Raw genomic sequence first — 25,807 nt, 5'->3', positions numbered from 1 at the left:
GGCATGCATAAGGAAGTGTCCAACAAAATAAAACTTCAAAAGAAAGGAGACTGGCAATGGATTCTTGGACCGGCGGCTCAGGGTGTAGTCTACTCCTACGGAGGACGAGGTGACAGAACAAAAGGCTTCGGAGGATTGTGAGAGCTGTGCAGCTGGCAACGAGAAGAGCTCTGGAGGCAGCCTTCTCCCCCCTGGTGCGGCGGAGGACAGTGGGGCAGCGCCGCAGAGGCAGGATGCTGTGAGGGCTGCCGGGACTGACTGGCCTTGTCGCCCGGGTTGGAGTCCAATCCTGCATGGCGTAGCGAAGAAGTGACGTGGCCTTAGGAAGTGCATCAGCAGCCTGCGAGCACCAGGAGTGATGGTGGGACTCCCGGGAGCAGGATTGGCTGGAATGCTGGTGGCGCCCGGTGCGACAATCACTTTTGGCACTCCTATGCCCATGACTACCTCCTCGGACTCTCTCACTACCACTGTGCAAAAGTCCCCCTCATATCTCCAATCATAAGATATTGTTAAATATAGCGCCCCCCCCCGGCCAGGTCAGCACCCCTCCACATGTCAGCGCCCAGTGCGGCCGCACCAGTCGCACTGCCCTAAAGAGGGCCTAGCGAATGAGCAACTGACAATGGGAGCACTGAGAGGCGGTGCCCAAGGAAGCCCACAGAGGACTGCCTTACTTGACATTTGGTCAGACGGGAGAGAACCCGGCCTGACACAGCTGAAGCGAGACCTCCGTCCATCCAGGCCGAGTCACAGCGCTGCTTCTGCCAGAGACCCACGGAATGTGGGCCTGTGCCTGATTCTCTAGGGTGCAGACACTGACTTGTCTTTGAGGTGTGACTGAGAGGAACAGACAGATTTACACTGATTGGAGCGGTGGGCCAGGGTCCTGTTGGGCTGTGCCTCTGGGAGACAACCCCACATTTGAGGAGTGGATCGGTTCCCCGCGCTCGGAGGTGAGAGGCAACGTGAAGAGGACCTCCGCTTAGCGGGCTGCTGGAAAGCAGATTGTATGTCCCCCCTGTGTGTGGTGGGGAGATGGCGGCCCTTGCGCCCTCCGGGAATTGTGGCTGTGATTCCCCACCCGCTGCCCCATGAAACGAAGGAGTGAGCTGAATAGTGGAGCGAGGATAACCTCACAGGAGTTTGCCTAAGCGATGTGTTGGAGGGGTGGATGACCCCGACGATGGAACCTGTCCTGGCTGCATCCCGATCAGGGGAGGAACAACAGGGCTTGACTCCCCTACGCCGATTGCAACCTGATCAAATTGACTCTGGTGTCTGCAAACGGAAGACAGGAGCGAGCTAGCCGGCAACAGGGTTCCCCCCTCCCAACTAGAAACCTGGCAAAGCTCGTCACTGGTGCCGGCCCATTCACTTCAGACTACCAGGTGAGTACGAAGTAAAGGACCGTACCACCGCTGACTCATCGTCAGATGCTGGCGGCCTTGTCACTCTGAGACAGATTATGGTCTGGCAAGGACAATCTCTCACCAGCCCAGTGCGCTGCTCGGGACACTAGGTGAACACTGTTGGTGGCGGGGGCCCTATCCTTGGACTGTAACACTAGAAAGACCCCTATGGTTAGGGGGCCCTGATTACAGGGTCTTTGTTGTAGTGGGGGACTCTAGGTCCCTGAACTTCGCACGCCATGAGGTGCCCTACACAACCAGGGGCTGGTTCAACTATAAAGCGGTCTTAAACAGACCTTTTACCTCTTTAGGACTTGCCTAGCGTTGCAGCGCACATGCATAGCTCGCTCGGCGAACTTTATTGCTAATGAGAAGTTTCAGTAGAGGGCTTGAAGCCTTGGCCCTCATTTCCATTGGCTGGTGTCACCGTTTATGCTAAACGGTGGCCTGCCATTGGAAATGAGGGGTTTTGGTTGCCGCCCTTTGGCCTGCGATCCGGACCGGGTCACCTGCTTCACGGCGGTCGTGAAGCACTTTCTTATCTTTATGGGGCCATGTGTTTAAACGCATGGCCCCACCAAAGAAGCATCTTGCCGGTCTGCATTTTCGAGGCTCCCGCCAGATCCCAAAGAATCTGCGACACAGGACACGGACTTCCAGACATCTCTGCGGCCGACACGAGATCCCAGCAAAGCTGAGATCCGCAGCCGTCACAAGAGACGTGGGACCGGAACTCCTGGACACCGTGCATATTGCAAGTGCACCTATTTCCAGAGCTTTCCCGAAGTTGTGCATTGGGCTATTTGTAGTCCAAGCCCTGAGCACCATTTGCCCCGAAGCTTGAGGGCCTACACTCCACGAGTGTTCTGTGGGCCCGCTTTTAGCATTCCTGTTTGAGGCTCCTTTGTGATCCCTGGTCCGTCGACTGGTGGGTCTCCACAAAGGTAACTCTTTTGTTTCTTGGGCTTCCCTGGTTGCTCCACACGTGCCCTGACTCCCCTCCAAAGGGTGAGTTCCTCAGACCTTGCTGGTCTGCACCAAAGCCAATCTTTCCATTCTGCGTGGGTTGCTGTTGCCAAGGCTTGTTGGGTCCAACCCGGATACCGACACCGCACACTCGACATCCGACGTGGGCCAGCTCAAATCCTGCTCCTGGCTGTCGTCTTCGACAAGATTCTTCAGATCTTCGATCCACCCTTGGATCCATCCGGACACTTTTCATTTGGTCGCCTGCAGCACTTCTTTGCACGACGAAACCTGACACGAATAGACACCTATGCACCCGGCTTCCCTGGGTGAGGTAACACGAGTACTTTGGTTCTCCCGTGGGTCTTGACTCTCGAACTGTCCAGTACTGAAGGGGTTTGTTCCTAGTCCACTCCTAAGTGTCCCTAATCTTTAAAATGTTAACAGCAACTTTCTCTATATAAGTTAATGGTGATTCGCGGCTGTGTTTAGACACTGCACGCGTCCCCCATGGGTCCCATGCGTCCCTACCTTGGGTGGTTCCTGGTTGCCCCAGCGGTTCTACAGGCCCTAGGCCTTGTCTCTATGTCACTCGTGGTTCTTATACCACTTTCTTAGTATATGGTTTGTGAGGCCCCTAGGGCAAAATGTATACTGTGCTAATTAAGTTACTGTGTTGTACTTTTGCCTCTAGCCTCATAAAGAGACTAGAGGGATGTGTTTAGAATAAATACATGTATATTTTATATATACCTGGTGTGGTTCTCCTTTCATTTGGTCATTCATGAGATTATAGACTGGTAAACCAGGCTGCTTTACATTCCTTCAAGACTTAGCCTGAAGGCTGCTCTCCACAGCTACCACTAGGATAGCTTTCTGTAAACATTGTCTTAAACCTACCATCAATAAGGGTCGTTTGGACTGGTGTAAGGTGCCCACTAGACTAGTGGACAGCATATGCCAGGCCAACTTCTCACACTGACTTAACAGACCATCAAGTGCAACACTCTACGTGCTATTTATTCTGCGAGGTGTCTCGCAGAATAAATGACAAGCAGTGTATTTTACGTGAGATGGACATGTCACACTCATCATGGGCACCTTTCAACTGGGCAATAGAAGTATTTGTTGTTTACTGTTCTTAGAAACGGCACAAGAATGGCAATAAACGCAATGTGTTTTATTTTTGCACTGTTATAATGATTATTTTCACTACAAATGTTACCCTGGCCTCATCACCCTTTTCACCTGCCTGGAGGATGCCTCGTGCACATTAATTGATGCTCAGTGCGGGACGTAGAGCTCCGCCAATCTCCGCCCTTATTTTTCATTGGCTTGTGTCAATGTCAACTGTAAATTGTAGCTGTTCATTAGTCAATACGCTAAGTAGTCCCCCTTAGTACCGCCTTGTATCGTTTTGTAACCTCCCATGACGACACCCCTTGTTGTTTCACGATAGGCTTTAATTACAGCCTAGTAGCACTATTTTTTTAAATAGCAATAAGTCTCGCATTGGCAAACGTTTTAGCTATTGGCATTGTAAATTACAATGCCTTTTATTTATCTGTTTTAAAAACAATATATAAATAAAAGGCATTGTCATTTACAATCCCAGTAGCTCAAACTCTTGTAAATGCGGGACCTATTGCATTGGAAATGCTTGTTACCTTTTATAGTTTAGTATTCTGTATTTTGTATTGAACCAGTACATTTCTGTGGTTGTAGGAGACAATAAAGGTGCATGTCCTAATAGAAGGTGGGTGGGTGTTCATCTGTTGCTAAAGGAGGTTAAAGGTAGTGATTATTGTATTTACTTTAATCATGGGAACGCGTAAAGCAAATGGTAAATCCCCAGAAATAGGGAAGGCGAAAATACTGCTTATGACATGCAGCTGAATACTGTATGTTAGGCGAAATAGATGTTCTGCTAGAGGAAGTTGAAGGGCTTTTAATCACTAAAGCAACAAAGGAGACGAAAGTGAAGCATCAGGGGAAGGGGAATATTGAATCCTTTTTTATTTTTATTTTTATTTTTTTTCAAACAAAGGGTAGGGATATGACCATATTGTAGCCTAGTGTCTTCTATCTCTGTATTAATTCCTCTATCATGTAGACAAGCTTTACCCTGCATAACATGATTATTAAAATACTTTCACTTGAGAGCTGCTCTGTTATCCTCTCTGGAACCATTATTGATGTGGCACTCGCGCTTCATTTCTTTGGACATAATCCAGAACTTCTTTCAAATGTGCTTGTTAACGTAGAATTGTTCGCTTTATCAGGTATACTATTTAATTAAAATAACTCTGCAGCTGTGGATCAATTGAGCATATTGTCCCTTCACAGGGATTTAATAAACATCACAAGTGTCATATGGCTCCGTAGTGCTGTGCAAATGACCAGTGCTCCGAAATGTGTGTGCGCGCTTTGAGTGACCTGGTTCTCCCAAATTATTTTAAAATGTATTATCCGCCCCTCAATTATTCCGTATTTTTATATATATTGTTTAAAATCATCCTTTGGTAATGTCTTGGGATTAGAAACATGGATTTGAAATTAGTATATATGTCAATATTTACCATATTTCCTGTTGTCTGTTGGTACTGCTGCTGGCCTGCTCCATTTGCTTGTACTGTATTTTATAACCCAGTTCAAAGGATATAAAAGGATGCCGAATACATACTAAACATGGAATGGGAAGAACTTGCATGTCTAGATGTCTGCCATGCGCACACACAGAAAATGATACACGAACACATATATACATACACTCAAGCAGACGAGCGCCCATGCATGCACATACATTCTCACAGCACACACAGAACATGATACATGCACACATATCTACATACACTCAAGCAGACGAGCGCCTATGCATGCACATACATTCTCACACACACTCTAATAGTCTCTCAGGCACATAGAAGCAGAGACATGCATGCACTGGCACAATTGCATATTCAAAGACGTGTGTTCAGAAAGACCACCACGTTCACACTCGCGCACAGACTCGTAGCACACAAAACACACAGTCAGCATGCACACAATCACACACACATAAGTGAGAATGCACACATCCAGATAGGCACATAGAGGAGCAGACACCCACACACAGGTACATTTAACTCATGTATTCAATCGCTTGCACAGTGACAGGACTCTTTCCACCACCTCAATAGCGCCTCAGAAGCAGAAGAAATGAGGTAAAAGTTTTATTCTAATTTTTATTAAGAGATAACTAATTAGGAACTTGAGCAGGGATCCAATCCTTGCCTCTTTGCAGAGAGCACAGGCTGTGCTGGGGGCCAAGGCCGCTGTGTAAGAGGCATAAAACTCAACCCGAGCTATCTCCTTGTTCACCTCCCTAACCTCCTAGATAGTAACAGCTGCTCCTATCTGCTCCGAAATCGCAGGGTTCAGAACTCTGTGTGATGCAAGCACTATATACTGCAAAATGTCCTCCTCTGCAACCCTCTCCCCGGGCGAATATAGTTCGGAGTAATACTGAGCAAAAACCTCATTCATCTCTACCCATGAGTACACATCCCGGCCAGAGGTATCCAAATCTGGAGTATAGAGGGCCCCTTGTTTTCCTCCCGGAGGAGCCATGCTAGCATGCTCCCCGACTTATCTCTCTCCGCATGGACCCTCGTGATGTATACCCTATAGACGTGCTGCTTTAAGCGTTCCACCAGCGCAAATAACTTCTCCTGTTTCCTCCAGAAGCTCCCAACATATTAGCGCCTCCTCAGGGCCTCCTGGGCACCAGCACCCGCGTCGTGTTGGAGAAAGCAGAGGAAAGGGGAGGCAGTCCACAACCCGACAAACGTAACAAGCATAGTGCCCATATCGGCCTGCACACCAGCCTCCCAGCAATCTGCATATCCCATAAATAATCAGACCAGACAAATTGTTGATGGGAAAACGTTGCTGCAGGTTTATTAGCATAAACAATGCCAGAGAGGGGTTGGCCTAACGGCTAAGGCGCTCGACCTCGGACCTGGGGAACTCGGTTCGAGTCTCGGTAACGACGCCAAAAACCCCCTGTGATTCTGGGCAAATCACTTAATCTCCCCGTGCCTAAAAAAAAAGAAAGTGTCCTCATGTAACGTAACTGATGCTATGTAAAGCGCTCTGATTACTGATTCGGTTCGGTTCTAGTTCGCGCTATATAAAACTCTGCAAAAAAAAAAAAAAACATGGTGGGTTATCTTACAGATGATCCAAAGGCAAGCCGCCCCTCGCAGCTTACCACCTGATGGGCTAAGTAGCATAGCGGCCTTGGCCAAACGGTGCTTAGCGGTTGTGGTGAGAGGCTAGCCCCTCCCATATCCGGTGAACTATTGGTCCACCCTCTTGCTCACACCCCCCCCTACGAGGGTCTAAGAGGAACAAGTCCATGCCCACATTGGAAAGGTGAACTCCTTCTTCCTCAAAGCATCCAGTGGATTTGGCGTGCAGTTCGCCATGTCTAATAAAGCCGAAACCCATCTGGTCCGTGAATTTACGCATTGCGCAGTTAACTCTCATGCGCAACACCTCCAAAGCTTGCCCCGATCGAGCCCCATGCCACACCAGACGTGGCGTGATCTCTGACCACCACAGTTCACATGTCCCTAACATGCTGCTTATCTTGCACAGGTTCGCCTTCATGTCCCTCAGCAGAAACCTTTTGCCCAGTGCCGGTAGGTCGTCCCCCCCCCCCCCCCAAGGTGTATGACTAGCACGTCAGGAGGAGGGTAGATCCTATCCAGTTCTCGCTGCAAAGTGCCCAACAACCCATTCCAAAGCATGCCGGGGAATCCCAGCCAAATGATTTCAGTGTTGCAAAACCCATGTTTCCACTTCCTGCTTTCAGCCCACTGTGCCATTCTGGAGACACCCGCGTGTCCCATCACCCAGACTTTTGTTCCTGGTAAATAAAGAGATGTGATGTATCAAACTTGCTTTATTAAACACAAATCAAACCACACTGCAAATGAATACATAACACAACACTCTACTGCCAGACCGGGGGCCTTGTACTGGCAGCTCAACAACTTTGTGGCCACAGGCCATCTTTGATTAGAAATACATGCCCCTAACACCCTTATGAAATGCCCCCCGCGGTGTCTGTTGTCGGACCTGACCATATAATAATGCTCTCATGGCCTAATGTATCTTTTGAAACAGTTCGATTGCCACCGCCGCACCTGCTCAATGCCCTCCGCTGTCAAGCCTTCTGTAAATGCTGTGGTGGCTGCGCCTATGCGAAAGGAATGGGTGCAAAAGCGCTTGCCCTGGGGCGTCCCCCCCCCCCCAGACAGCGCCAGACATGCGTGCATGACGTGTTCCACCTGATATTTGGTGAGGGGGTGCTGTCTGCATGGATGAGGAGATAGCCGTCCCCTGCTGGGCGTGCTGCCAGGTAAGCGACCACTAAACTGACTGGGCAATATTTGCTCATACCTAGGCCGTGCAACCAAAACACTTTTCCTCCCCCCCGCTGATCAGTCTTAGATAGTCGCAGCGTGAGATTGAGCGCCTCGCCAGAGAGCAACACATCCTGCAACTTCAGTGCCACCCCTGACGTGTCGTTCTTAGATCTAGCAACCAATTTGCAAATCCTGAACGCACCAAAGAACGCCATGCTAAAAGTAGCTGCAAACAGCGCCGCCTCAAAATCAGAGCTGGTGGCCTGGGGCAGCCAATCAATCATTCCTTGTAGAGTCTGGACATCTATGGGTGATCTACTGTCTGGTGCCTTAGGCACACTCCTAGCCCAACCTTTTAACGCTGCCCTAATCACGAAGGCCTTGGTAGGGTCAGCTTGCCCCCTGAGCTTGGTGTGGTGGCTGATGGCCGCTAGGTGGCCAGATATCCAGGAATGGCTCTTCTTGTTGTCCTTGGCCCACAGGATAAATGACTGCACTTTCACTTCTAAGGATGCCCCGCAGTCCTCCCAAGCCCCCACTGTGGCACAAAACTTTTGAATGCATGTCCTGTATCTACTGACGGTCTTAGGTGCTAATGACATCTCCCCCAGTCCCCTCATTCGCTTTTCCACTTCAACAGGTACCAGAGATGTGCCGGGAAGGGAGTCGCTTCCTCTCTCGCTCTCGGCCATGCTTCCTGGAACCGGCACCACTGAAAACGAGAGAGAGCGTCAGCCGCAATGTTTTGGGTACCTTGAATGTGACGCGCCCTGCATTCTACATTGTTGAAAAGACACACTCGCACTAGCTCACGTAGGAGGCACAAAACCAGTGGGCAACTCGCGGAATGGGAGTTTATGGCTTGCACTACCGCCAGGTTATCCGACCATAACAGGGCCCTTTTGGCTGACAACACTGCATGCCACAAGTGAAAAGCCACAACAATGGGGAATAACTCAAGCACTGTAATCTTAGCTGTAACCTTTTTCTTATGCCAAGTGTTGGGCCATTTCTCTGCAAACCAGTCCCTGTCCGAAATGGCACCAAAACCTTGCCTACCAGAAGCATCAGTGTAAAGCGCAAGGTCGGGGCTGCCAGCCCAGGGTGTCCTCCAGATCACAGCCCCGTTGAAATTTGCCAGGAACTCTGCCCACATGGCCAGGTCATGTTGCATGCCTTTACTCAACTTCACCATGTGGGGCTTCTTGGTGACATTGGCGGTGGCCCTAGCGAGTCTCCTGGCAAACACCCTACCCGCTGGGATGATTCTAGCCGCGAAGTTGAGTTTACCTAAAATGCCTTGAATGCACTCCAGGGAGGCCCTGTCTAGCCCAGCTAAAGATTGGATTTGACTCACCAGGTCCCGTACTTTGTCTGCCGGTAATCTGGACTCCCCCACAATGGTATCCATCTCAATTCCCAGGAACGTTAACACCTGCGCTGGCCCTACTGTCTTTCCAGGGGCGAGAGGGACCCCCAAATGCCCAGTTAGTTGTACAAAATCTGCCAGGGCCTGCAAGCAATGCTGTGTCCCATCGCTCCCGATGAACAGGAAGTCGTCAAGGTAATGAGTCACCCCTTCCACCCCGTAGGTGTCTTGGAGGGCCCATTGCAAGAAACAACTGAACGCTTCGAAATAGGCACAGGACACAGCACAACCCATGGGCATGCATTTTTCATAATAGTACTGTCCGTCTAGCTTGAAGCCCAGTAGGTGAAAGCTGCTCGGGTGGACTGGTAGTAGGCGAAAAGCAGATTCAATGTCTGCCTTGGCTAACCAGGCCCCTCTGCCTGCCCGCCTGGCTAGGTCCAGAGCTACGTCCAGCGTACAATATGACACAGAGCATGCGCCCTCCTCCAAACCATGGTTAACAGAAGCCCCCTCGGGGTATGAAAGGTGATGAATTAATATGAAGGCACCAGGTTCTTTCTTGGGTACCACCCCCAGGGACGAGACAACAAAGTTTTCCATCGGGGAAAGCGGGAAGGGTCCCCCACCCGGCCCAACGCTCTCTCCTTCTCCACTTTTGCCCGAACTACCTCTGGTTGGTCTTTCGCAGATCTGAGGTTGTCTGCTTCTCTGCTTCCGAGGGCACCTACGTAGGGGATCCTGAAACCTTCATGGAACCCAAACAACAATAGACGGCTGTCCGTCCCCAGGGGATAACGCCTAAGCAAAGGGGTAATGCTGTCCAGGATAATAGGAGAAAAACCTAAAGCAGCATGCCCTGGAGAAGGAGCAGGAACAACTGGTGGCAGGACAGCAGGAAAATTAGAGAAACCACCCCCGACCTGGTGCTGAGCAAGGATGGGAAAAGGTGGCGGGGGGGGACCTGAGCTGGGGGCGTGATAACTGAATCAACTGTGCTGCCCCCCTCTTCCTGTTGGTTGCGAGCTTTGTTTGGGTTGGCAAGATGCTGCAGAGTGAGGTCCCCCACAGGTTTGACATGCGTATGGGAATTTGCACGTCTTACCCCAGGAGCGTGACTCATTGTTAAACAGGCGGCATGTCCCTGGGGGCGATCTCTTGAAGCCCCCTCTGTGTCCACCCCCTCTGCGGGCTCCTCGAAAATTATGTTTGCCCTTTGGCCCTGACTGAAAGGACCCAACTTGAGAAGGCTGCCCCCTGGGGGGGATTACCTTGGGAGCCACTGACCTGGTGATTGCGGGCACCCATGTGCTCTATCCAGAGCTACACCTCTTTCTGATCCCAGCTCATCTCTGGGCACTGCTACATCTTTCTCCTAAATTCTCTGTCGTAGTTGACCCACCCATTACCTCCCCATTTCATGGCCTCGTTGGGAATGATCCTGGAGTACTGAACCAACTCCGGGCCCTGCTCTGGGAATTTCTCCATCGTGACGGAGGCTAGAATGGAGAAGGCTTCAAGCCAGTTTGCAATGTTGTTTTCCGGCCAGAGTTGGTACTTAACCTTTTTCTCGTCCTCCTTGGCCCCTATCTTTCTGGCGTCTATGCCCTCCTGGCCCAGCATGAGCAGCGTGAAGATATCTATGAAATCCCGCCTCCAGATCCCCTCCTTGGCGGCCTGCGGCACTTGCCAGGCCAAAGAGCAACGTCTGAACAAGAGCGGGGCGGTGGTGACAGATGGTACCATGGAGGTGGGGGGAATGGGCGCCAGGATAACTGCAGGAGGGACCCCTCTGTTATTGTGTGCTACGGGGGGGACCGGGCTGGACACCAGAGGAGGAGCGTCCGGAGGAGGCACCGCACTTGACACCCCCTCACTGTTGACAACCGGAATGCTCACCGCTGGTACGGCCCCGCCCAGACTAGCTGGCTGACCTGTGGACCTCACATTAGACGCTACAGGTGCAGCACTCACTTTATCATTGACAATGGAGCCCACCTGTGTCTGGCTTGCAACTACTGACCCTGCTTGAAAACGTACCATGAAAGAGTTCAATGTGTCCATCATTTTGGCCAGGTCATCCCTAGTTGCGAAATTACCTTGGGCAGCGAGGCTATCCTTCGTGTTAACAGGTACTGGTGGCAGGGGAGCAGCCACCTGGGATATGACCTCCCGGGGGGTGGTCACAGTTCTGCTTCTGGGTGGCGGCAGAGGGTCCTGAGGGAAATCCCTGACGGTGGGCTTACGAACCCGCTTGGGTCTGGATGGGGCCGCATCAGCGCTGGGCTGAAGTTCCGACGGGGGCGAATCACCCGCAATTCCAGAGTCTTCTGGCTCAGGGGCATGCAGGACGCTGTTTGCCCATGCCAGGCCTTTAAGCTTGGCCATCTCGATAAAGTCTGCCCCTTTTTGAAATTATTTTGGGATGGTGCAGTGAGCTAAAAAACGGTGATGGATCAAGCCCTGATCTGTTGACTGGGTAGGAGTGTTCTGATTAACTCAGATACTCTGTCCATCACCACCCCCTTTTTGAAATTATTTTGGCCACCATGAGTGTGGAAGGGTATGCTCAGACATGAGTCCCTTGCTCACTGCACCATCAGGATTCAAGCAAGCCGGGCCGAAGACGGCTGTAATGCCAGAAACCGGTCCCCGGAAGCTTGTTTCCTTTCCAGTGAAGAATTGGCTTGGTAGTTTGGTCTGCCCTGTTCCCATGATGCACTGGGCCAGGGACAGACTAATTTGCATATAGCCAGGTTCTGAACTGGGATGGTGCAGTGAGCTAAAAAACGGTGATGGATCAAGCCCTGATCTGTTGACTGGGTAGGAGTGTTCTGATTAACTCAGATACTCTGTCCATCACCACCCCCTTTTTGAAATTATTTTGGCCACCATGAGTGTGGAAGGGTATGATCAGACATGAGTCCCTTGCTCACTGCACCATCAGGATTCAAGCAAGCCGGGCCGAAGACGGCTGTAATGCCAGAAACCGGTCCCCGGAAGCTTGTTTCCTTTCCAGTGAAGAATTGGCTTGGTAGTTTGGTCTGCCTGCCCTGTTCCCATGATGCACTGGGCCAGGGACAGACTAATTTGCATATAACCAGGTTCTGAACTGGGATGGTGCAGTGAGCTAAAAAACGGTGATGGATCAAGCCCTGATCTGTTGACTGGGTAGGAGTGTTCTGATTAACTCAGATACTCTGTCCATCATCACCCCCTTTTTGAAATTATTTAGGCCTTTAAGCTTGGCCATCTCGATAAAGTCTGCCCACTGTGCATCTTGGGAGGTACCCGGCAACGAGTCCTCCACCTGAGAAATCTCCGGGAAAGGGGGGGGAGCCCTGGCTGTCCGTGCTCACTTCTGTTGGCACACAGCACGTTAATCTGAGGATAAAAAGCTGGATCATTCAGAAACTCTGTCCATCACCACCCCCTTTTTCCAAAATCGCTTTTATCCACACTATGTGTGGGAGGGTATGCTCAGACGTGAGTCCCTTGCTCATTGCACCATCAGGATTCAAGCAAGCCGGGCCGACGAATGCTGTGATGCCAGAAACCGGTTCCCGGGAGCTTGTTTCCTTCCCAGTATAAGAATTGGCTTGGTAGTTTGGTTTGCCCTGTTCCCATCATGCACTGGGACAGGAACAGACTAATTTGCATATAGCCAGGTTCTGAGCTGGGATGGTGCATTGAGCTAAAAAACGGTGATGGATTAAAACCATGATCTCTTGACTTGGTAAGAGTATTCTGCATCATTCAGAAACTCTGTCCATCACCACCCCCTTTTTCCAAAATCGCTTTTATCCACACTATGTGTGGGAGGGTATGCTCAGACGTGAGTCCCTTGCTCATTGCACCATCAGGATTCAAGCAAGCCGGGCCGACGAAGGCTGTGATGCCAGAAACCGGTCCCCGGGAGCTTGTTTCCTTCCCAGTATAAGAATTGGCTTGGTAGTTTGGTTTGCCCTGTTCCCATCATGCACTGGGACAGGAACAGACTAATTTGCATATAGCCAGGTTCTGAGCTGGGATGGTGCATTGAGCTAAAAAAAACGGTGATGGATTAAAACCATGATCTCTTGACTTGGTAAGAGTATTCTGCATCATTCAGAAACTCTGTCCATCACCACCCCCTTTTTCTAAAAAGCTGGATCAGCCACAGGCTTCAAAGTGCAAAATAGCAACCTGTCAACCGTCCCCCGCTCCCATGAGGATGCGGCCCTCAATCCCCTACATACTTACATATCGAAAGGCGTATTATGTGACGTGAATAGAGAAATGCGCACGATGCGGGCGATCCTCTGCGAGCGAGGATGAGAGGGGGCTAGGAGGAAAATGACAACATTAGTGGTAAACTTGGCATGTGAACGCTCCTCCTAGTATAACCTCTGCCGGTTCAAAGACCCCGGGCGGGCCAGCGCACACCCTGTTCCCCCCCCCCCCCGTGTCACCGTCTGCTGCCTTATACCTGCTTACAATATTCTATTTCTCTGTTCAACTGGGAATGTCGGCCGTTCGTTTTCCACCCGTGGTGGTGTTTCTGACACCTGCAATAAAAAGGAACATTTTTAACAACATATTTCTTCCCTTCGGCTTGGCCCTGTGTCTCCGCGCCATGTTACTTCATTTATTGTGTCGTAGGTCCCCTGTCCGGCTTCGCTATGGCCCGTCCTCCATTGTAACCATGCACGGAACACCTCCTGTAATTACACACATGTTAGCCCAGCATCTTTTCAATACAACTTACATTAAGCCTCGCACGTGGTGACATAATCTATGCATGTCTATTCACAGTGATTGTAGTTTGTCTTTCGTGTTGTTACAGGCATTACAAAGGAAAAATGACACCAAGGGAACTACTGAGTTCAGTAAAAGACATGCATGGGAAAACACACACCAAACTTTCAGCGACGCGAGGCAACAGGCATTCTGAACCCCAGACACTTCCGAGACAGGTAACTTCCGGTAGGCCCGGCGGACACGAGGTGCACCCTAGCGATGCTCTCCCCCCCCCCCCTACAAACTGCGCGCGAACGCCAGGATGACGGAAGTCCCCCGAGTCGGGCACCCGTGCGCGGGACCCTCTAAGTACGTCAAATGCCCATAGCGCCCGACCCGGGTGGAGACGCAGGAGTACCAGGCCCCATGGCTCAACATGACTATCGGGGGGGGGGGGGGGAGATGGCCGCTGGGCGTGGGCGCCATTTCCCCCACACCGAATCCCGGGAAAATGGCCGCTGGGCGTGGGCGCCATTTCCCCCAGGCCAAGCCCGCACACGAGCCGAGCCAACCAGGCGCCGTCCGCTCCGGCCCACCGGACACCCATCGGGCATGGCACCGTAGGCAAGGACCAGAGCAATGAAAGGTCCAGCAGTGGAGGAAGTAGACCCGTGCGTGGCCCCAATCCCCCCCCCCCCGGTGCGTGGCACCGCACCGAGCGAAACAGACTAAGGGTGCCCGCCTGGCCAAGGACAGCAGAAGCGGGGGGGGGAGGGGAGCAGCACGTCCGCTACCTCCCAGCCCGAGGCGGCATGCCACCAGGCAAAGAGGGCCAGCAGGGAGCGGGAGGTCAACAGCCAGTGACCCCCAAGGCAGGCGTGCCTAGGAAACACCCGAACGAGGCAGCGGGCCGAGAGGAAGGCCAGCGACGCGGGGGAACACCTGATCTTGTGAGGGGGAGATCAGCGCTCCGACCAACAAAGCTGCCCCCCCCCCCCCCAGGCCCTCCATAAAAGGTTACCCGGCATGAAGGAGGTAGCCCCCCCCCCCCGCTACTCGAAGCGGACCATGCGAAAGACCACATGAGATACCCCTACACCCCGGGCAGCTTGCCAACAGGTATGCCCCAGCCTCAGTGGCCCGCAGCAGCAGGCCGCCCGGCCCAGCTGCGGCCCCCAGAAGCGGGGGAGTGGGCACGAGGGGGGTAAAATTCACGGATCACCGGGAGCCCCTGCAAGCTTGCCCGCAGGCCTGCCCCAGCCTCAGCGGCCCGCAATGCAGGCCGCCGGACCCAGCTGCGACCCCCAGAAGGGGGGGGGGGGGGAACGGGCGCGAGGGGGGGAAAATTCACGGATCACCGGTAGCCCCTGTAATCTTGTCCGCAGGCATGCCCCAGCCTCAGCGGCCCGCTATGTAGGCCGCCCGGCCCAGCTGCGACCCCCAGAAGGAGGGGAGCGGGCATGAGGCGGTCAATTCACGGGCTACCGATAGCCCCTGCAAGCTTGCCCGTAGGCATGGCCCAGCCTCAGCGGCGGGCACGAGGGGGGTGCGAAACACAGACTCACCGAGTTGAGCAGCACTCCTGGGCACATCAAACATCGAAGAGGGTGAAGAGGCCAAAGAGGCCGCCAGTAAGGGGGGGGAGCCTTAAATACTTCCGCCCCACCCCCCACCCGGCCGGAAGTGACGCGCCTTCACGGAAGGGGCGACCTAGACCCTGGGCTGTCTCGCGTGCCATTTTGTGGCACTAAGGGGGCCGCCCTCTTATGAGGGTCCCCTGCGGGGACAGTCGGTCAGCCCACATTTGCAATGCAATAGGGCTCGCATTTACGCGAGTTTGAGCTATTGGCATTGTAAATAACAATGCCTTTTATTTATGTTTTGCTTTTTAAAACATAAATAAAAGCCTATGTCATTTACAATGCCAATAGCTCAAACTCGCGTAAATGCAAGACCTATTGCATTGCAAATGCTTGTTAGGTTTAGGTAGCGTATCACTGGAAAATGAATGTGCCTTAAGGCGCTTTAAGACATAGCCATATTCCCCTAAATTGGCCATGGATATGTTAGTCTGTGGGAGCTTTCTATGCGCTGCTCCTGGGGAGAGAGTGGTGATGGGAAAATAGTGTGAGATTCACAAGCCCCAACCGGGACCACAACCTGGAACCCTCATCAGTGACGGTACCTGACTAGGGAACGAGTTATGATTTCTTCATTAAACCCCTCAGAGTCCACATTGAGAGTCTGACCCGCTGGTTCGCGCAGAGCAAATGGTGCAGAAGCAGGGTAAGTGTCAGAGGGGTGTCGGGCTGGATTTACAGTGCGTTGTGCTGATCACCGCACTGTGTGAGACTGGGACTAAGAATCGCTGTGGCTTGAGGAGACTTCCGGGCAGTCCACTGGTGTCAGTCACATGTTAGGTGCCTCGAAGCCCCAGCCCCCGAGCTGCACCAGTCCGCCCTGGTGCCTGCTGGCTCTCCTCAGTGTAGGGGCCTTCCTTGAAAACGTTGGTGCCTTAACCCAGAGAAAAGAAAGCTCTGTGCCCCTCAGGCAGTGCAGAGCAGGCGGGTAAGTGTGTGTGTGTGGGGGGACACTTTGTTCTAGGTGTGTGTGTCGGAGATAGAGATGTGTTTAAAAGCTACTCATCTCAGGCAGGAGTCGAGACAGGTCAACGTGACCTCGTCTCCTTCTGAAGAGGCTGAAGTCACCCCACACTGGGCTGGGGGCTGACAGCAGACGTGCTGAGTCAGCTGTCTCCCCCAAACATGGCCATACATAAGGAATTTGTACGCATTTTCGCAGCTTTCCTCAGGACAGGAGGTCACCGGCCGAGTGCTACTCACGGCAGCGGCCTTTCCTGCCACGGAGCTACTCCTTCGAATGGCGCCGCTGTGCTGTTTGCTGTTTTAATGTTCAGTTTCTGGCAGGAGAGAAGGTACTCCAGGTGGCTCAGCGAAGCAGTGTCGTGAGGCTCTAAGGTGTCGGTACATTTAAAAAAACAAGCTAGTGTGGTGTGTTCCTGGGTTAATGGGCCTGTTGCAGAAGCATGTGAGCACCCTGCTAGCTATAGGCTCAAACAGCTACGTTTCAAGCACATCTACTCTTGCAAAGTAACCATTTAAAAAAAGAAGGCACTGAAAGGCGGGCGGATGTCTGGACAAAGGCTTTCCTGTGGCGCGCCTTCTAATTAAAGCGGCAAGGAAACCTAGCAAATGTGATTAGATTAATTAAAAGATTGCAGTGGCGAAAAGAAGGTATAAAGCGCGCCATGCGCACGTTGTGTTCAAACGGCGCGTGCTGACGCAAACCGTACACATGCACATCGCCTGTCTGGGCGCGTGCACATCTCCTGTCCTCCTTCCGCCGAAAAATCGACAATAGATCTCGCCAAGACGAGCAGCGCGTGCGCTGTGTCGCTAGGGGAGACCTAAAAATGGAGGGAGACTGGCCCCCCTCCTCACCAGTTGCAGCCCGGGCACTGTTGACTTAAAGGTCTGTGAGGGGAGCAGCAATTCACAGTCCCCCTCAAGCGTGGCAGCTATTCATTGCGTAACTGACATTTTAGATCAGCCAGCGACTCCGATGCTCAAGGGTCCAGCCTCTCTCTGGGGGCAGTCCAGCCTGGCAGTAGGTAACTGTTGCGTGCACCAAATTCCACGGGTGTCTGGGCCCCCACTGTGCTCCGTGTCAGGCGCATGCATGGGCTGAATGAGGCTTAGGAATTGCTGGGCAGCCTGGGAGCTCTTCCTCTGTGCTGCCTACAGCATGGTGGCAAGCGCCGTCCGCCCTCTTAATTCATCTGATATCCATACCTTCCTTCTGTGAGCAATTAGATCTGTTTATTGCTAGGCGTGATCTCGCATCATGAGGGGGAATGTGGTTCTTTACTTTCTTCCTGATATAAAACTGAACTTGGATATTTCTTGTCTTCGCCAAGAGGGCATCATATAATTTTGCTTCTTGTACAGAGAATGAAATCTTGTTTTCTTCTGGAGGTGAATGGGGGCACTTTTATAGCTGATGTGTCAGGCCTGACTTACTATAAGATAGGTGGGAGGCATACACAGGTTCATAACTCAAAGCATGAATAGTAGCAGCAATAAGATAATTGTGCAAATGCTAACTTTTATGGAATAATTCACACAGCCCTCTTAAGGGGAATGTACTAGCGCTATCTGGGGTGGGATCGCCAAGTCCCTCTGTTCCTTGAAGTAGGGGTGGGGTTTCCTCATGCGAATAATGGTGGTGACACCCAGATGCGCACACTTGAGTCCTGTGCAGCCCAAAGTCGATCCTTTGAGTTAAGAGTTCCCCAGCGACTCTGGGCTAACTTTGTGCAAGTATGCAATGGCCCCAGTGGCCTGGAAGATTCATACTTGATTTAGTGGTAGCCAGTGATCTCAAGAGGACCAGGGCGCTCCTTTTGCAAGCTCCAGTCTTCTCTCTGTAAAGGGACTTTCCCCAACATCACTAAGGGCCAACTCAGTCCCGGCACGGCCAGCGTATGTGTCGGGTGTCCTCTTGGAATGAGTAAAGTGTTCTCTACAGCATCCTTGGCATGATGGACAAGGGCAACAGCCCTGTCTCCAAGGTGGCCCCGCAGAGGCAAGGGGTGAGCAACTCTGTTTGCCTCAGAGGTGACAGCGGTGTTGTCACTGTGGCCCACTCCTAGCAAATGGGGTCACAGACCACAGCGCTCCCACGGGCGACAGCCCACACTTTGTAGTTTTCCTGTCCTGCTACATAGGGTCACTAGCCATTGCATTCCCATGAGTAATGGCCCTCACTTTATGGTAGACCCCACAAGGCACGCTGGGTCACTGTCACAGCACTCCCAAGGGCGACAGGCTGCTTTTCATAGTGGTCACATCTTGGCACATGGCATCACCACCTACAGCAATCTCATAGGCTGCAGCCCACACTTCACGGTGGGCCCCTCCTGGCACACTGGGTCACCGACTACAGCACTCACACAGGCAACAGTACCCATTTTTACAGGATCGGTGGATGGCCTGCAGTCTTGCAATGGGCACGACCGGACCGAGCATCTCACACTTCGCTCACCGGAATCCACTCAACAGGATGCTCATTGCGCCTGACTCCTTCAAGGCACTCTTCCCTCTCCTCCCAAGGCTCTCTGTTTTTGGCAAGCAGGCAACCTCTAGGCACTCTCCTCCGCACAGTTTACTCTGATCTTGGCAAACTCTAAATGTTTCTTCTCTTCACTGGAGGCTCTGATCTTGGCAGACTGAGGGCAAGTGGCCTTGACTTCCTGGGTGATAGCTCCTCACCCAGCTGGTAGACTGGCAACCCTTGGTCCTGGTTCCAGCAATAAAAGGTCTTGGTGATCTTACCTTTCATGATAAGACAGTGCTGTTCAATAAAGGATGGGGGCATGCCCCCACCTTTATAGTTCAATTCCAGGTACTCGTATGATTTAGTTTCTTCCCTTAAAAATTCATGTTGCCTGTGTCTGCTTATTTGAAGAGCTCTCTTCTCTGCACTGCCCTTTTTCAAAGGGACAGTTTGCTCCAATTCTGAGTGACCAACAACATGGGCCAAGGGAGTAAGCAGAAATCACATCAGGCTATTAGCCTTCACTGATATATGCCCCTCAAATGATCAAGTGACTAAGTTTCTCTCTATCATGAAACCCTTTGCCAAGTCCCCACTGACCAGTAGCTCTTCCTGGAAAAAAGAGCCCTTTGATATGCATACATGATGCTCTGCTCTTCTCCCTTCAATGTGTGTGTGTCCCAGTCCTCAGGAATGTCAGTAATACACATCGCCTGTTTTGGGGTTGCAGTCCTCACCTCTTCAGCCACTCCAGGCCCTGAACATCCGAAATAGAACCCACAGGCCACCATGTTATGTATCATTCACAGCCAAACACAAACAACCACGCACGAACATGCAAATATCAGATACTATCCGGTGCTACATGCACTCCATGCCGGCCAAGGTGAGTTAGGTTAACAGGCACAGAACTTTACATGAGTAGGTCAGTAGATGCTACTCCAATGACACAGGTAAAAAAGGCTGTTCCTATTCCTGATTATGCTATGATGCCACCACCGTACTTGTTTTACTTAACTTTACGAGGATATCAGTTGGTGTACCCCTCTCTGTCTAGCCAGGCTTCGTTCCCGTGGGACAGGCCTAGGCATTGGCTTAAACACATGATCTGTGCTCGCCCAAGAACTAAAGCCACTTCCAGGGAACCAGATATCTATGCAGCTGTGGCACTCAGGGTAGGGCTGCATGTACGTCACCATGCAGGAGACTTTTCTGTCCCAACAACAAGTTTGTCAATTTCTGTCCTGGGTCTTCCTGTTGTATGTCATTGTAATGTTTCTCCACAGGTTTCATTGTTCAAAAAAGCATATTATTGGAAACAAGTGGCATTGTGGTTTGATATCGTACATTATTCTTTACTATGCTCTTCGGTACTGCACAGCAGCTCGGGTCCCCTGGTTGGTGGACTTCGGAACTGGGATCTGACCCAGTCTTCAAATCCTCAGTACAATACCTGGGTGTTCACTTGGATCAGACTCTTGTTATGAAAGATGGCTACCACTTGCACCTGCTTTCATGCAATGAGTCTGTTGCGAAGAGTCTTTCCCTTACTCCCACTTTCAGTGCGCAAGACCTTAGTACAGGCTTTGGTGATCAGTTGCCTGGTCTATTGCAATGCTCTTCTTGCCGCCACTAACTCTCTATTGGATAAACTCCAAGTGGTCCAAAATACAGCTGTCCGCCTTATCCAAAATTTGCCGGCCAGATCTGCCTCTATTCCCCTGTTGCGCTCACTCCATTTGCTTCCCGTGCGTAAAAGAATAACTTTTAAAATTTACTGCATAGTGCATAAGGTGTTTAACAGCAAGGAACCCACATACCTAGTTGAGATATTCATTCCTTACCTGCCAGGCAGGCCTCTAAGACCAATGAACCAGTTACTACTTACAGTACCATCGATAAAGAAAATTCGTTCTGGGGGCAGAGCCTTCTCGTATGTGGCACCTCGCTACTGGAACAAACTACCTACTCACACATGAGAGTGCACTGATCACTGTATTTTCAGAAAACTTCTCAAAACCAAACTATTCTAATAATATAGCTGCCTGCGTGTTGGTCTCTGCTGCACTGAGATATCCCTTTGGGGGTGATTCGTGCACATTATAAGTTAATTTAACATAATATAACATTCTTTGTACCAGGCATTTAGCACTAGTAAGTGTATGTGGTGTCAACATAGTTGAATTCCATTCAGGTATATCCAGGTTTGAGTAGGATGTGGAAAAACTTGTTTGTGAATAGGAATTCTAGTAACTTCGATGTAGTGGTACAGGAGGGACGATATAAACTAAATGAAGGGATTTTCTTTGTCTACACATGGTAAATTTGTGTTTTGTACAGTAACCGCACATTTGTTGCAGTGCCCGCATGCTTTATTCTCTTTTGAAAAAGCGTTAAACATATGATTTTCTTTCAGATAAACATGACCCATGTCATCCAGCATCTCTCGTTCGGAAGGGATTATCCAGGGATTGTGAATCCTCTCGATGGGACAGGTGTTACTGCCGAACAAGGTATGTGAACTAAAGAGAGAAGAAAAAAGTATAAATCCATTTTTCTGGATGTTTTTGCAATACTGCTCCCCTTATACTCTATTGCAGGAAAATTCTGTGCTTCATTATTCAGCCTTAAACCATCCATACATTCATTTAACTTGCCTATGGAGCATACTTGTTCCACTCAGTTAATTCTAAAAAATGTCTCTGTGTTTTTGGTTACAAGTTTAAGAAACCCCAACTGCAAAAACAAGACTTTGTCTGCCGGATCTTATTAATCCTATAGTGTTCCATAAAGTTTTTATAGGCTTGCCTGCACTTAGAAACATGATCTTATATATGTAATGACTGCATGGTCATCGTTTGGAATAGCTCACCATTATGACGTGTGTCTTTTTTATCAATTCATGTTGCGTACTATATCGCCAAGATGTTATAAAACATATTGCATTGGGATCTTGTGAGTGCTTAAATAGTCAAGTGATTCTATTTTGTTTTGTACTTAGTTGTCCTTAAAAGTTGTCCGTCTTTTTCTCCCTTTATAGCATCCATGATGTTTCAGTACTTTGTGAAAATTGTTCCCACAGTTTATGTGACTTTAGATGGCGAGGTAAGGATTTTTTAATTATGAATATAACTTTCCAATTTGTTACACAATTCCTACAGCTTTAATCCAAGGAATTAAGCTTTGTGTGGCAGTAAGAGCACTTCATGGGGAATTTAAGATATTTCATAACTCTACACAGACCCTCCAGTTTATCGCGATTTCGCGAGTCACGAAAAAATCGCAAAATCGGCAGATTACCGCGATGGCCGCGATAATAACCATATTGGCCGCGATATTTACAAAAAAGTGTCTCTATCGGGAGACAGCAAAACAAACAATGCCTTTTATTGGCTGTGCGCCGCCGCCCCCCCCCTCCCCCCCACTCGTGTGTCAGCAGCTTCCCAGGACACACACAGACAGTCAGCAGCCGCACCCGAGTACTTCACAAGTCATTAATTTAAAAGACCTTTCACTTGGCCTCCATTGGATTACCCCGGCTCACGGGGCATTCTTGCAGCAGACTTCTCAGGAAATGGGCTGCGCGCTTGGGCCGAGGGTTCTGTAAACAGGGGCTCAGCTGACTTTTCAGCTCTAGTCTGCAGCTGAACTTTTGATATAACCGAGGAGGGTTTTTCGCGCTGCTTTTTAAATATATCAACACTAGTGCATTTGTGTGCTTCAGACTTTTCAATGTACATAGCAAAACAAGAACAGACGCCTGACCACAGTAACATGATACGTACAATGTAGGGATGTTTTTTATATTACATACGGTCTTGTTGACTGATATTTAAAATTACAATATGATGACGGCAAGATAAGGTTCCTGAGACCGGGATGGGGCCACAGGAACGCAGACTGCATGCCTCACGGGCTGTCGGCATATATCCAACACTGGTGTAATCATTTAAACCTTGGTAACATAGTCATAGAATATATGTCTTTTGATGGACCGCCGTGTGACGATGATGTTCCATCCTTTCTGGACTGTTCCTTCAGTGGTTCTTGAGATTTCCTAGTAATTTTTTCATTATTGCCATGTGTGCAGCGGTGTTCAATGCTGACTGACATCCAGTGACCGTTTCCACCTGTGATGCACTGGTATGATTTCTTGGAGAACGGAGCTCTACTAAGGCTTCCACTCATACTTTGTCGAGGATGCAGTGGAGGGGGGTCCCGTCCGCAGTCTAGACTCGCAGCGGGGCTTCTAAGCCCTGGCACGGCCCTCCCTTAAACAAATGCATTATTAATTGAATGGCGGCGGTTTTTAATTACTTAATGCGCTCTTGCCACCGCATGAAGGAAGTGCAGGATCTATCGCCTCAAATGTAGTGAATAAAGTGTAAAGTTGCTATTTACCACATCCTATGGAACATGCTTCATACATGCACTCCAGAGTAATTAAACTGATCTAGCAGAAAAAAAGGGTGTTACATAAAGCGAGAAATTGTTCTTCCTTTCTCTCCGCAAGACTACAAGTGGAACCCTCCTTTCTTTCCCATCTGCCCCTTGGTGCAGGTCACCAAGAGACCCTAAGGCCCAGATTTACTAACTTTCACCTATAGCAAAAAAAATGCCCAGCGTCTGATTTAGTAAGAGTTGCATGGCACTGATGCCGCAATCACAACCCAGAAGCATGGCATCTCTGATGCAAAGGTAACTACAAAGTCTCTTATGTCGGCTCCTAAGGAATTTCCACAACTCGTAGATTTTTCAGACACTCACTCCCAGCCACAGATCTTGGTTGAATCCATCATGTTCTTTAGCCCACGGCCCTCCCTAGGAACAGGACTCATTTCTGCATCATTTGTACTCTGCGCCTGCCCCTCGGATCCCAGGCAGGAGCCATGACTTCAGAGGCAGGAGAGCTTTTGGGGCAGAAACCAGACATGCAGGGGGGGGTTAGGTGTGGGTGAGTGCCTGTCAGTCAATCCCTGCATTGCATCCGCGCTGGGGCGGCCCTGATGGAGACAGGAATGTTCTCCCCGATTCTGGGTACACGGATGGAGGAGGCCTGTTGTCTTGTTTTGTCTTTATTTCACTTCTTAGGAGGGCACAGGTCCTAAAAAACAGAAGTGGGGGGGGTCTAACCAAGTTAGGCAGCATAGCGCGTGACATCACATTGAGTGACATCATTGAGCACGACATGGCACGTCGCATCACAGGAAGTTGCATCAAGACCCAGGACCTCACAGGAATTGACATCACAAAATGTGACACAAAATTTTAGACCTCACACTTCTGGCCCAACTGGCAGATGAAGAATTGCAATTCCAAGGGATAACAGCCTTCACCTGTGGGCTGCTTCCTCTATTCCATATTCCAGATTGCCTGCTTCATTGGCCAAAGTGGCTGTACCTATCATTAAGCGTTCCAGAACTGGAGGCCGGGCTTTTCGCTACCTGGCTTCGCGAGGCTGGAATGAGCTCCCTTTGACTTTACGAAGGGCAAGTAATCTTCTTGTTTTCAGGAAGGAATTAAAGACCTGGCTCTTTTCTGTTTAGGGTTTCTTCTGGCTTCTTTTTTTTTCTTTCAGCTTTTAGTTGTTATGTTTGTTACTCTGCATAAGTTCTCTTCGCCAAAGCGCCGGGATGCTCCTTCGAGTAGCCGTGCGCTATAGAAGAAAATAAATAACATAACATAACATAATCAAAGTGGAATACTCTGCTAAAACAGTTTCCATTGATTTAAGGCTGAAAATAAATGCTTATGAGTAAAATAAAAGGCCGCTAAATGCCGCTAAATTTCCATATTTGTACAGCTAAATTTCCATATTTGTGCCGCTAAATTTGCGAATCCATGCCGCTATATCCTGGGGGGTCTGACTACACCTCGTTTAATTTATATTTGTTTTTTGAAAAACTTTAACAGTTTGCAGATATGTTTGCAACATTGACTTTTAAAAATCTAGAACAGAAGCACTTTTCCAGTATCTTCATCTCAAAAATCAAAATAAAGAATATATTTTTGGGGAAAAAGCAAGAGTTTGAAATATTTTTGGCTCAATATATATCTTGCTCCAAATCATAATGGCACACTTTAAAAAAGAATAGTCTGTTCCTCCCAATAACTGTAACTCTACCACCCCCTTGATCCTGCAGAGATCTGTAACTTGAATTGTATGTCGGACACAACATCTTCAATTGCAGCTTTTCTGATTGCATGATGACCAAAGAAGCAGAGCAGTTTCTAGTGTAGGTGCAATGGTTTGTGCAAGCTGAACGAATTGGAGCACAGTTCAAAGAAGCATCTGGCTATACTGGGCAAAAAGGCTGTGCAGGGTTTGAAAGATACCAGAGTTAACCTCTTTGTGTTAGGAGTCATGCATTGATAACCAAGAAGAGCTTCAAGATCTGGTTGTACGCATCAACGTTGTTGATGAACATGGTTGATTCGTAAATCTAAATAAGGTGGGTCTGCATTATGAAGGTAATTGGTGTAGGCTGCTTCGCTCGGGCAGTTCGCAGTCAGTAGGCTCATCCAGATAAATTGTTGGTTGGGAAATGTGTATATTCAACAATTAGGGGCTAATTACGATGTCAGTTGGATCGCAACCAATAGCTTATCAGTTGCGATCCGTCCAACATCTGCTGCCGCAGTCCAACCACCACATTATGATGCAATGCCGTGTGAGGTAGCTGCGGAGGGACCGACCAATGATTTCGACGGGCTCAAGGAGACCATCTGTCGAGGAATGTTCCTCGACGGAAGAACCCAGAGAGTCCGCCTCCCCCCGTTCCGATCCGCGGCCACCGAAGTCATCTGCGGCATTCCGCAAGGATCCTCACTCAGCCCCACCCTCTTCAACG

The 25,807-nt window shown here is 50.1% G+C and overlaps 1 protein-coding gene across 2 annotated transcripts in view; it reads left to right on the top strand.

Annotated features, from left to right (window-relative positions):
• ERGIC3 (ERGIC and golgi 3) overlaps positions 1-25,807 on the top strand; it is a 476,385-nt gene that overhangs the window by 219,762 nt on the left and 230,816 nt on the right. For both annotated transcript variants that reach the window (XM_078652206.1, XM_078652205.1), the window contains exons 9-10: positions 21,373-21,469; positions 21,997-22,061. In XM_078652206.1, coding sequence (XP_078508332.1) covers positions 21,373-21,469; positions 21,997-22,061 — 162 coding nt within the window. The remainder of the gene's footprint in view (positions 1-21,372; positions 21,470-21,996; positions 22,062-25,807) is intronic.

Source organism: Lissotriton helveticus, chromosome 7 (genome assembly GCF_964261635.1).
Source record: "Lissotriton helveticus chromosome 7, aLisHel1.1, whole genome shotgun sequence".
Taxonomy (NCBI): Eukaryota; Metazoa; Chordata; class Amphibia; order Caudata; family Salamandridae; genus Lissotriton; species Lissotriton helveticus.
The sequence above is the reverse complement of the archived record's forward strand: the minus strand, read 5'-3'. Positions and strand labels throughout refer to the sequence as shown.